A 13,900-nucleotide genomic window follows, 5' to 3' on the forward strand; every position below is an offset into this window, starting at 1 on the left:
GAATTAGAGTATTTCAAAGCACCTAGCTCTGTATCTTGCACATAGCAGGCATTTAGTGCATTTTTCTTTCCTTCTTAACCAAGCACTAAACTAATTATCTCCATCAGAATGTAAAGCAGTTGAGGTATTGTAATTAGAATCTCATAATGAATGTAGAGGCAAGCTCACAAATCCCTAAGTTTTTATCTTCCATGTGGACTTTTCAGTAAAGCAAAATTATGAAACCAGATCCTAACTGTTCTTCCCTGTCCAGCCCAGTCAATTTCTATCCAAATCCCAAATTTTTAGCTATTATAGTGTTTTTTAAAGCTTAGATATTTTAACTAAAATAGTTCAAGACACATACAGACATCCTTTGTAAAAACTTTTTCTTAATTATTCCTAGCCTTACCTAATCTTTTTGAGTCACATTTCCACCTAAAAGGTTTTTTCGCTCCTCTTAGAGTTACTGTAAATGTGCTCCTCCCTACCTTTCAAAATGTGAAATCTTGTCAAAAAGGCAGACTTTATAAAATCAAACACCTACAGAAATATTGCAACATGCTAGACTATGACTGTGAGAGAAAATTAATTTGGTAAAAATGGTATCTTGTTACTTCAGTTTGCAACTCTCATCTCTTTTCTAATAATTTTTAAAGCCAGAACAGTCTGTATCCTTCTCACAATACCAGTGTTTTCAGCTGAATTTTCTCCTTCTAATCTTAAGGTTCTACTCTGAAAGTGACAAAACATGAATGAGAAAAATACCAAAGCTTGACTTTTTTCAGATAATTACTACAGGAAGTTTGGAAAAATTCTGTTTTCACTTTCAGCCTTCTTTGCCCCAAAAAGAACTTGGCTTTTTGTCATAATCAAACACTATGAAAGAATGGTTAAATGAACCCTTTGATTTGCAACACTCTTTATCCTCAAATGCCACTACATTCCTGAGAATTTTTTTCTTTAGTCTGAGAATACAGCAAGAACTAGTTAAAGCAGGAGGATTTCATAACACAAAGTTGCAAAACGTAAATTCTGATAAAGACTGCCTGCACACTCAACAGAATAAACAATAAGATTCTTATTACATTGTTTTCCTTCTACAAGAGAAAAATACCTTAAAAACAATCTTAACTAGAGTGATGATTACCTTAAGGAAACACTGTATTCAGGATAGAAGACACTTGTGTATTGGACCCATGCACCAACTCCCTCTTCAGTTTCCCTTTTTTTGGCTTCGGTTACTGAAAACAGATTAAATGATTCAAATCTTCTTATAGACACATGTCGTAGACAATCATCCAGATGTTTTTGTTTCAGAACCTTTGAAATAAAACCAAATATTGTGGTCATATTATATAAATATAAGTTAAGTGTTCAACGTTTAAGTGGTAAGGGGACTTTCATTTCTGATAATGGCAGATTAGATCATTCAGACAAACCTCCTACTGAAGACAACTAGAAAAGAAGGATAGAGGACTGATAGCAACAACACGGCCAAATGAACTGTCCCATTTATCTCTCCCCCTTTGAACTACAACTAAATGGACATTCATTGACTAATGGAGAATACCCACACAGCACCACAGGATACCTGAGAGACCCAGGGAGCTAAACATCTGAAGGTGGATGGACTGGCTCCCCAGGAAGTGGTGGAGACAGGTGAGCACTCCCCTATCCCTCCCCAGCAGCCCTGTGCACATGCCCAAATGCCTTCCTAGCCAGCACAAGCACCTGTAGTACTGCTGTGGCCCTGAAAGTGGGAATGCACATCAGTGCAACTGTGGGAAGTGGCGGTGGCAGCCCTTGGCTTACGCAAATGCTTTCCCAGCTAGTGGGAGAGCCCACCCTGCTGCTGCGGTCCCAACAAGTGGCCCATGATCAAACCCTGAAAAGAAGCACCCCCACCAAGCACAGCGGCTGGTGCAACCCTAAAAGGTGGTGTCAGATGTACACACACACATGCAAATGCTTTCCCAGCCAGTGCAAGTGCCCAAACACCACTGCAGACCCACAAGGAGGAAGGTGCCTTGGCATGGCAGCAGCCCTGAGCTCCTGAGTAACTGCTTTCCTGGCTGGGGGCAGCACCCACCATACCCAAACAACTTCCAGCAGATGGGATGGGGTCAGAAACACTGCTCCTGCTTTCCCCTAGAGTAGCAGGCAGGGGGACAGCCCGGTAGCACAGTGGTTAAGTTTGCACGTTCCGCTTCAGAGGCCAGGGGTTCGCAGGTTCAGATCCCAGGTGTGGACATGGCACTGCTTGGCAAGCCATGCTGTGGTAGGCATCCCATATATAAAGTAGAAGAAGATGGACACAGATGTTAGCTCAGGGCCAGTCTTCCTCAGCAAAAAGAGGAGGATGGCAGCAGTCAGCTCAGGGCTAATCTTCCTCCAAAAAAAAAAAAAAGAGGGGCCAGCCCCGTGACCAAGTGGTTAAGTTCACACGCTCCACTTCGGTGGCCCAGGGTTTTGCCAGTTCAAATCCTTGGTGCAGACATGGCACTGCTCATCAAGCCATGCTGAGGCGACATCCCACATGCCACAACTAGCAGGACCCACAACTAAAAATACACAAGTATGTACCAGTGGGCTTTGGGAGAAAAAGGAAAAAAATCAAATAAAATCTTAAAAAAAAAAAAAAAAAAGAGTAGCAGGCAGAATCTCTGACCTGATACTACCACAAATGCACCAGCAAAATATTAGTTCATCAAACACCATGAGAAACTACAGCAACAATTCAGAGCAGAAGGAGAATGACAAATCTCCAGAAAAGAACCTTGAAGCCACAGAAATTTACAATCTAAATGACAGAGAATTCAAAATAGCTGTCATAAAGAAACTCAACAAGTTACAAGAAAACTCAGACAGACAGTTCAGTGAGCTCAGGAATAAAATTAATGAACAGAAGGTGTACTTCACCAAAGAGATTGAAACTATAAAAAAATAACCAAGCAGAAATTCTAGATGGAGAACATAATTAATGTGATAAAAAATAATCTGGAATCCTTTAAAGATAGAGCTGATGTTATGGAGGGGAAACTTAGTAACTTAGAGGATAGAAATATAGAAATGCTTCAGGTGGAGGAGAAGAGAGAACTAAGATTTTTTAAAAATGAAGGAATTCTTCGAGAAACATCCAACTCCAATTAGAAAACGCAACATAAGGATTATAGGTATTCCAGAGGGAGAAGGGAGAGAGAAAGGAGAGCTTGTTCAAAGAAATAATAGCTGAGAACTTCCCAAACCTGGAGAAGGAACCAGACTTACATATACATGAAGCCAATAGAACTCCTAATTACATCAATGCTAAAAGACCTTCTCCAAGGAATGTAACAGTAAAACTGGCAAAAGTGACAAAGAAAAATGACAAAGAAAAAATATTGAGGGTAGCAAGGTGAAGAAAATAACCTACAAAAGAATCCCTATCAGGCTTTCAGCAGATTTCTCAGCAGAAATCTCACAGGCTAGGAGAGAGTGGAATGATATATTCAGAATACTGAAAGACAAAAAGTTTCAGCCAAGAATACTCTATCCAGTGAAACTATCCTTCAGATATGATAGAGAAATAAAAGCTTCCCCGAATAAATGAAAGCTGAGGGAGTTCATCACCCACCAGACCTTCCCTACAAGAAATTATTAAGGATGCCCTAATTACTTCAACTTAGTCACAAACTCACAACACAAGATAGAATAATTTGTGACAACAATAACTCAGAAGGGGAAAAAGAAAGGGATGGAATCTGCTCAGGCTAATGGAGATAAGAGACTATCAGAAAACAGATAATCTCATCTATGAGATCTTTTATACAAACCTCATGGTAACCACTCAACAAAACATCAGAGCAGAGCTGCAATTCATAAAAAAAGAGAAAACTCCACAGAAAACCACTAGAATGAAATGGCAGTCAGAAATACAAAGGAAGGGAAACAATGGAAATATAGAACAACTGGAAAACAAGAGATTAAATGGCAATAATAAGACCTCACATATCAATAATCATTCTAAATGTAAATCGATTGAATTCTCCAAAGACACAGAGTAGCTGAATGGATTAGAAAATAAGACCCAACATTATGCTGCCTCCAGGAAACACAACCCAGCCCTAAAGACAAACATAGGCTCAGAGTGAAGGGATGGAATACTCTAAGCAAATGGCAAACAAAAGAAGGCAGGTGTTGCCATACTTATATTAGACAAAGCAGACTTCAAAATAAAAAAGACAATGAGAGACAAAGAGGGGCAGTATATAATAATAAAAGGGACTTTGCAGCAATAGGACATAATACTGATAAATACATATATGCACCTAACACAGGAGCACCAAAGTATACATAAAGCAACTATTAATGGACCTAAAGGGAGAAATTAACAACAACATAATAATAGTAGGGGACCTCGACACCCAACTTAGATCAATGGATAAATCATCGAGACAGAAAGTCAACAAGAAAATAGCGGATTTAAATGAAACACTAGATCAGATGGACTTAATAGATATAGAGAGAGCATTCCATCCAAAAACAGCAGAAAACACACCCTTCTCAAGTGCACATGGAACATTCTCAAAGATAGACCATATATTGGGAAATAAGGGAAGCCTCAATAAATTTAAGAAGATTGAAATCATATCATGCATCTTTTCTGACCATAATGCTATGAAACTATAAATCAACTACAAGAAAAAAGCTGGGAATGTCACAAATTTGTGGAGACTAAATAAAATGCTACTGAACAACCATTAGATCAATGAAGAAATCAACGGAGAAATTTAAAAATATAGGGAGACAAATGAAAATGAAATACAACATACCAATTCTTGTGGGATGCAGCAAAAGTGGTTATAAGAGGGAAATTCATAGTGACACAGGCCCACCTCAACAAGCAAGATAAATATCAAATAAGTATCCTAAACTACACTTAAGAGGGGCTGGCATGGTGGCGTAGTGGTTAAGTTTACGTGCCCTGCTTTGGCAGCCTGGGGTTCACAGGTTCAGATCCTGGGCACAGACCTAGCACTGCTCATCAAGCCACATTGTGATGGCATCCCACATAAAATAGAGGAAGACTGGCACAGATGTTGAGTTCAGCGACAATCTTCCTCGAGCAAAAAGAGGAACATTGGCAATAGATGTTAGCTCAGGGACAATCTTCCTTACAAAAACTATACCTAACAGAACTAGAAAAAGAAGAACAAATGAAGTCCAACGTCAAGAAAGGAGAGAAATAATAAAAATTAGAGCAAAAATAAATGAAATAGAGACTAAAAAAATAGTAGACAGGATCAATGAAACTAAGAGCTGGTTCTTTGAGAAGATAAACAAAATTGACAAACCCTCAGCCAGATTCACCAAGAAAAAAAGAGAGAAGGCTCAAATTAATAAAATTACAGATGAAAGAGGAGAAATTACAATGGATACCACAGAAATACAAAGGATTATAGGAGAATACTATGAAAAACTACATGCCAAAAAAATTGGATAACCTAGAAGAAATGGATAAATTCTTAGATGCATACAACCTTCCAAAACTAAATCAAGAAGAAATGCGGACTCTGAATAGACCAATCACAAGTAAAGAATCAAAAGAGTAATCAAAAACCTCCCAAAAAACAAACGTCGAGGACCAGATGGCCTCTGTAGAGAATTCTACCAAATATTCAAAGAAGATTTACACCTATCCTTCTCAAATTATTCCAAAAAATTCAAAAAGACAGAACACTTCCTAACTCATTCTATGAGGCCAACATTACCCTGATACCAAAACCAGGCAAGGACAACACAAAGAAGGAAAATTATAGGCCAATATTGCTGATGAACATAGATGAAAAACTCCTCAACAAAATATTGGCAAACCAAATACAGCAATACATTAAAAGAATCATATACCATAATCAAGTGGGATCTATACCAGGGACACAGGAATGGTTCAACATCCACAAACCAGTCAATGTGATACACTACATTAACAAAATGAGGAATAAAAATCACATGATCATCTCAATAGGTGCAGAGAAAGCATCTGAAGATCCAACATTGATTTATGATAAAAACTCTCAATAAAATGGCTATAGAAGGAAAATACCTCAACATAATAACAAAATATGACAAATCCACAGCCAACATCATACTTAACAGTGAAAAACCAAAAGCCATCCATCGGAGAACAGAAACAAGACAAGGGTGTCCACTCTCATCACTCCTATTCAACACAGTACTGGAGGTTTTGACCAGAGCAATTAGGCAAGAAAAAGAAATAAAAGGAATCCAAATTGGAAAGCAAGAGGTAAAACTCTCACTGTTTGCAGATGATATGATTCTATGTATAGAAAACCTGAAGAATCCACCAGAAAACTATTAGAAATAATCAACACCTATAGCAAAGTTGCAGGGTACAAAATTAAATTACAAAAATTAGTTGCATTTCTATACACTAATAATAAACTAGCAAAAAGAGAAGTCAAGAATACAAACTCATTTACAATCACAATGAAAACAATAAAATATCTAGGGATAAATTTAACCAAAGAGGTGAAAGACCTATACACTGAAAACTATAAGACACTATTGAAAGAAATCGAAGAAGATATAAAGGAATGGAAAGACACTTCATGCACATGGATTGGAAGAATAAACATAGTTAAAATGTCCATATTACAGAAAGCAATCTCCAGATTCAATGCAATCCCAATCAGAACCCCAATGACATTCTTCACAGGAATAGAACAAAGAATCCTAAAATTTATATGGAACAACAAAAGACTTCTAATAGCAAAAGCAATCCTGAGAAAAAAGAACAAAGCTGGAGGCTTCACAATCCCAGACTTCAAAATATACTACAAAGCTAAAGTAATCAAAACAGCATGGAACTGGCACAAAAACAGACACATAGATCAATGAAACAGAATTGAAAGCCAAGAAATAAAACCACATGTCTGTGGTCAGTTAATTTTCAACAAAGGAACCAAGAATATCCAATGGAGAAAGGAAAGTGTCTTCAATAAATGGTGCTGGGAACATGTTGGTGTTGCATGTGGACAGCCACGTGCAAAAGAATGAAAGTAGACCATTATCTTGTGCCATACACAAAAATTAACTCAAAAGGGATTAAAAACTTGAATGTAAGACCTGAAATCATAAAACTCCCAGAAGAAAATATAGGCAGTACACTCTTTGACATTAGTCTTAGCAGCATCTCTTCAAATACGACGTCTACTCAGGCAAGGGAAACAAAAGAAAAAATTAATAAATGGGACTACATTAGACTAAAAAGCTCTGCAAGGCAAAGGAAACCACGAACAAAACAAAAAGACAATCCATTAACTGGGAGAAAACATTTGCAAATCATATATCCAACAAGGTGTTAATTGCCAAAATATATAAAGAACTCATACAACTCAACAACACAAAAACAACCCAGTCAAAAAAATGGGCAGAGGATATGAACAGACATTTCTCCAAAGAAGATATAGAGATGGCCAACAGACACATAAAAAGATGTTCAACATCACTAATCATTAGGAAAATGCAAATCAAAACTACATTGAGATACCACCTTACATCTGTCAGAAAGGCTATAATTACCAAGACAAAAAATAACAAATGTTGGAGAGGATGTGGAGAAAAGGGAACCTGCATACACTACTGGTGGGAATGCAAACAGGTGCAGCCACTATAGAAAACAGTATGGAGATTTCTCAAAAAATTAAAAATAGTAATACCGTATGATCCAGCTATCCCACCACTGGGTATTTATCCAAAGAACTTGAATCAACAATCCAAAGAGATTTATGCACCCCTATGTTCATCACAGCATTATTCACAATAGCCAAGATGTGGAAGCAGCCAAAGTGTCCTGCTACGGATAAACGGATAAAGAGGATGTGGTGTATATATATACAATAGAATACCCATTAAAAAAGACAAAATCGTACCATTTGCAACAACATAGATGGACCTTGTGGATATGATGCTAAGTGAAATAAGCCAAACAGAGAAAGACAAATACTGCATGATTTCACTCATATGTGGAAGATAAACACACACATGGATAATGAGAACAGGTTAGTGGTTACCAGAGGGAAAGGGGCTGAGGATGGGTGAAAGGAGTAAAGGGGCACATATGTATGGTGACACATAAAAATTAGACTACTGGTGGTGAGCACAACGCAATCTATACAGAAAGTGATAAATAATAATGTCTAGCTGAAATTACACAATGTTATAAACCTTTATGATTTTAATAAAATAATTGAAAAAAATGGATAAAATATTTTAAAACATTACTTGAAGACATTAGAGAGCAAAGAAGATACTGAAGATTTACCAGTCTAATATCTTTTTTTTTTTTTTTTTTGGTGAGGAAGATTGACCCGGAGCTATCATCTATTGACAATCTTCCTCTATTTTGTACGTGGAACACCGCCAGAGCACGGCTTGATGAGTGGTGTGTAGGTCCATGCTCGGTCCGGGCTGCAAACCCCAGGCTACCAAAGCGGAGCGTGTGAACTTAACCTCTACGCCACTGGGCCAGCCGCACCAGTTTAATATCTGTCACTTCAGCGGCCCAGGGTTCACTGGTTCAGATCCCAGGTGCAGACATGGCACGTCTTGGCAAGCCATGCTGTGGCGGCATCCCACGTATAAAATAGAGGAATATGGGCACGGATGTCAGCTCAGGGCCAGTCTTCCTCAGCAAAAAGAGGAGGATTGGCAGCAGATGTTAGCTCAGGGGTGATCTTCCTTAAAAAAAAAAGAAAAGAATTTAAAAAAAAAAAAGGAAGTATAAATCTAGAGAGGTGAGCCTGGCTTTTGTAACGACTTTTCTTGTGGGACATTTGTCAATTCCAAAAGAACGAGGTAGGAAAATGTCATACGTTTAACAGCTTGTGAAGTTTGGAGGTAAAAGTTGAATTTCAAAGCTCACTACCCAGGCAGGGGCAGGTATGTTATTCTGAGCCTGTGTGTGTATGTGTGTGTGTGTATTTTAAGAAAAATCAAATGAGAAATTCTGTTGGCAAAAACTGGGTTTTTAAGTAGGAGGTAAAGGAGATACGGCTGTAAGATTAATGAGATTACGCAAAAAAACCCGTAGCTCTAAATCAGAATAAAGTATAATATAAACTAATGATGTATTTCACTTTTTAAAACTATAAATATATTTCCTACATCTGACCACTGAAAAAGTTTAGAAACAATGACCAAACTAATAGCAACGAGCATATGTAATGCCCACACTGCTATCTCTTAATACCATTTTCTATTAAAACAAATGTAAAGCCCATTGGACAAAAGGCAGGAATTGCACAAGATAAGCCTGGAACATCCTGCACATAAAAAAAAAACAGGAAAACCATACAAAATTAAGGGTTATATCAAAAGGACTCAGGAGTCGATTTGAATAGGGTCCATTGGCTAAAAATGGGACAGTATTAGCATTAACAAAGGTACTAAATGTAATAGAATTAAAACACATTAGTTCATAACGGTACTGTTTTTAATGCCTCATTGACGGTCATTGAAGGAGGCTAGAGACCCAACTTATTATTCTGAAAAGTAGTAAATAAAGAGAAAGAATTAAGTATTTATCGGTCTACCCTATATGAACTGTAACTGAGAGAATCCAAATAGAAGATGAGGGAAAATTCCTTTTTATAGCAATATCCCAAGTAATAAATGAAAAAGGAATGACAGAATTAGAATATCACATTTTTCAATCCTCTCATGAATTTATGAATTAGGTAATCATGAAGAACCAAAATGACCAGACATCACTGGGATTACTGATGAAAGTACACATACCACCATCACCTCGACCAACTAAACGACAAAACAAAAACCATCAAAACTGAATCTGATCGAGCATCTATATCTTATAGGAAATAGAAAATACAGGAGCAGAGGAACACATTAAACAACATCATCAAGTATAATTAGAAAAATTCAAATTATGGTAAATTCTACAAGACAAAAAAACCAGTTTCTTCAATAAACGGATGGCAAAGGTTGAAAAAGACAGGCAGAGGGAACACGTAGATTAAAAAAGATTTATGAAATATATCAACCAATAACAATGTTTGGACCTTATGTGGATTCTGTTTCAAAATAACCAAATTGTAAAGAAAAATTATGAGACAATGGGGAAAATTTGGAAACTGACCAGATAGTTCAGGACATCGAGGAATTATTCTGGGTGTGATATGGTGTTGTAACTGTTTTTTTAATACCATCTTGTATAGGTACATACTGAAATATTTATAGGAAAAAATGATATATCTGATTTGCTTCACAGTAATCTGAGGGGGGCAGAATGAGAGACTTGAGATGAAACAAAGTTGGTGAGGAGCTAAAACTTGTGGGGTTTTTATAAAAGATTTTATTTTTCCTTTTCCTCCCCAAAGCCCCCCAGTACACAGTTGTATATTTTTAGTTGTGGTCCTTCCAGTTGCGGCATGTAGGAGGCTGCCCCAACATGGCTTGACAAATGGTGCCATGTGTGCACCCAGGCTTTGAACTGGCGAAACCCTGGGCCGCCACAGCAGAGCGCGCTATCTTAACCACTCGGCCACGGGGCCAGCCCCTAAAAATTGTTGAAGCTTAGATACCTGAGTGATTATTAGCATATTCTCTCTAGTTATGTATATTTTTGACATTTCCCATAACAGAAAGTTTTTTAAGATATAAAGCACCCTATAGTCATAAACAAATGAAAAATAACTAAAAAGATATGTAAAACACCAAACATTTTTAGAAATTAAGCAATATACTTCTATGTAACCTATGAACCAAAAAAAGAAAACAATGGAAATCAGAAAGTATTTTGAACTGAATAATAAAAATACATTTCAAAACATATGAAATGCAGATAAATCCAAGCTTAGAGGGAAATTTATGGAAAGGTTAAAAATCAGTAAGCTAAGCATCCACTGCAAAAATGAGAAAAAGAAGCAAATTAAGTTCTCGAAAGAGTAGAAGTTAGTAAAGTAGAAAATAAACATAGCAGGGAAGATTAACACCAGCAAAAGTTGGTTCTCTGAAGATATTAATAAAACTGATAAATCTTTGATGAGACTAATAAGGAAAAAAAGAGAGAAGGTATAAATATCAATGCGACATAGGAAGATCACTATACATCCTACAGGCATTAAAAAATAGCAAAGGAATATTATTAAAACTAACTTTGAAAATTTAGATTAAGTGGACAAATTCCTAGAAAAATACAACCACCAAAATAGAAACAAGAGGAAAGAGAAAGTCTGAATAGTCTTAAACTATTTTAAAAATGGAATGCATAGGGGCCAGCCCCGTGGCCGAGCGGTTAAGTTCGCGCGCTCCGCTGCAGGCGGCCCAGTGTTTCGTTGGTTCGAATCCTGGGCGCGGACATGGCACTGCTCATCAGACCACGCTGAGGCGGCGTCCCACATGCCACAACTAGAAGGACCCACAACGAAATATACAACTATGTACTGGGGAGCTTTGGGGAGAAAAAGGAGAAAAATAAAATCTTAAAAAAAAAAAAAATGGAATGCATAAATAAAAATGTTACCACAAAGAAAACTCCAGGCCCATATGGCTCGCCAGCAAATTACACCAAATGTCTAAGTAAGAATTAATCTTACCACACTCTTCATTAAATCCCCAAATAACCCTATGGGGTAGATACCCACCATGTGAGAGAGGAAACTGAGGCAAAGGGATGTTAATTTGCCCAAGATCAGAGAGTTAGTAAGAGGCAAATTCAGGGTTCAAATCCAGGCAGTCTGACTACAGAGCCTGAACTCTTAACACCTCTGCTTGTAGAGAATATGGTAGGCTAGAATCAAACATTCATTCCAACTTCCTTCTAAGATACCTTCTTATATTACAAAGCTGGAAAGCTGGAAACTATGTTTCTCAGAATCCCTAGCAGCCACAGCTTCAGATGTGATTTTGGTTTAGCTAATCAAATTCACTAACACGAGATTTGAAAGAAAGTAAGATGGTAGTAATTACATTTCTGCAACTTTTGCTGGTGAGAATAGTTGTATAGACATTTGGTTCTTCTGCAGCAGCTTTAGCAGAGGCCCCAGTGTTCATTCTCTAATTTAATGGAGACTGAGAGACAGCACAAGTGGCATACCTTTGCTGGTAGACTTCTAGCAGGCCAGGTGTGCTTCTGGAGTCTAGAGTTCTGGCAGCAGCTTCCTGATGACCAGAGATTACAGATAAAGTGGTGTGATCCTGGAGACAGCCCCAGGTTGTTCATTTTGGTAGAGGTGGCATTTCTCTTGGCAGGTCAGCTTTGTACTGTTCTGGAACTGTGGGTTGTTCTGGGACTCATTCTTGGCCTGCTCCTCCAGTCCTTCCAAAGATTCTGTAAGCGCTCAATTCACTATATTAAAGCCCTTTCTGCTTAAAATAACTAGAGCTATTTCTCTTATCTGAAAAGGAACCCTGACTCCAATGCCAAAATTCTTACATACAGAAGGGCAAACTGAGATCAGACCCAAACAAGAAAACACATCAGTATGAATATATCTTGAGGGAAAAATACCTGGTTAAAATTTATATACTATGTAGAAGGTTTAGAAAGTTGATTTTTTTTTTTTTGGAGGATCAGAAAAGGTTGCCTCTCTTTTATTTGCAGGTTTCATTAAAAAAAGAATGAATTGTTTTAAAAACCTTTACCAAAAACAGGGTCTTATTACCACCTGTCAATCATGGTCATCAGGAAGAAAAACCAATCACTCAACAGAGCTTACTCTTCAGAAAAATACAAAGTAATTAATATTTTTAAAAATTAAAAATGTAGATATTATACACTGTCTTGGATCTTGTCCAAACACTTTTCTATACAAATTAAATTACTCTGATGTCAAGGTAATGCACCGTAAATCACTAAGGTAAAAATTAATTTAAGTCACCAGGTAAAATACTGGAAGGGGCTTTTACTGTTTAATAAATTCCATGATCTGCAATATGACAATAAGGGGATATTCAATGAAAGTAACAGGTAACATATTTAGAATAAATAAAGGAAACATTTCTTTATGTAATCTGTATTCAGTAAATGTAATTACAATAGAGATCAAGTCAAGTTATTTTTAACATTTCTTTTTAAAGATTCAGTTCTTCTAAGGTGGACAGATGACCTAGTTTAGCCAAAGTGCCCCATTCTCCTGGACACAGCAATTGGTCCAACCTTGGCTATTAGAGTCATTTAGAAGAAATTCCTTGGGTGTTGGGGAAAAGGGCCATTTCTTCTGGACCACTAGCTGGGTGGATGATGAAAGCCTATAGTTGCCAATAGCCATCTTTGTCGTCAAGTGATGAGACCCAACAAAGAGAATATTATCCACATCCTCTATTGAAACTGATCCACAGACTTCCAGATCTCATTTGATTAAAGTGAGCACTAGACCCAAAAGTTAGCAGTTTATCATGTGACCTGGTATCAAATGATGAACTACGGCAACCAGGTTTTCTTTCAAAAATATTAATTATAAAACACAGAAAATATTGAACAGTTAAAGTGAAGGGCCATGAGATAGCATTAGAGCCCTATGGAGTGATGGAAAGACAGAATTGTGAGGGAGAAGACAAGCAAACATAAGCAGATGTCATGAAGATGTCCCACAAGAGAGAAAGAGAGTTGTATATCTCTAGCACTGTTTAGATTCCCACAGTTTCCCTGTTCTGGATGCATACAAGATGTAAATGGTCCATTCATTTGAAACATACTTACTAAAAGCTTGCAAATGTTTAAAATATGTCACAGATTAGATTATTATAGAAAAATATTCACTCCCTCCCTTGGCCTCTCCAAGGAAAGAGTATACTTCTCTGCCCCTTGAGTTTAGGCTTGGTCAAGTATCTTACTTTGGCCAACAGGATGTTATCAGGGGCTTAAAACGTGTTTCAGTGGTTGGGCTTGCCCTCTTAT

At 37.4% G+C, this 13,900-nt stretch overlaps 1 protein-coding gene across 5 annotated transcripts in view; it reads right to left on the minus strand.

The window, feature by feature from the left end:
- The window catches only part of CAMKMT (calmodulin-lysine N-methyltransferase), a 372,525-nt gene that overhangs the window by 356,494 nt on the left and 2,131 nt on the right, over positions 1–13,900 (minus strand). For all 5 annotated transcript variants that reach the window (XM_046661502.1, XM_046661498.1, XM_046661500.1 and 2 more), the window contains exon 2: positions 1,130–1,302. In XM_046661502.1, coding sequence (XP_046517458.1) covers positions 1,130–1,302 — 173 coding nt within the window. The remainder of the gene's footprint in view (positions 1–1,129; positions 1,303–13,900) is intronic.

Source organism: Equus quagga, chromosome 5 (assembly GCF_021613505.1).
Source record: "Equus quagga isolate Etosha38 chromosome 5, UCLA_HA_Equagga_1.0, whole genome shotgun sequence".
NCBI classification, from domain to species: Eukaryota; Metazoa; Chordata; class Mammalia; order Perissodactyla; family Equidae; genus Equus; species Equus quagga.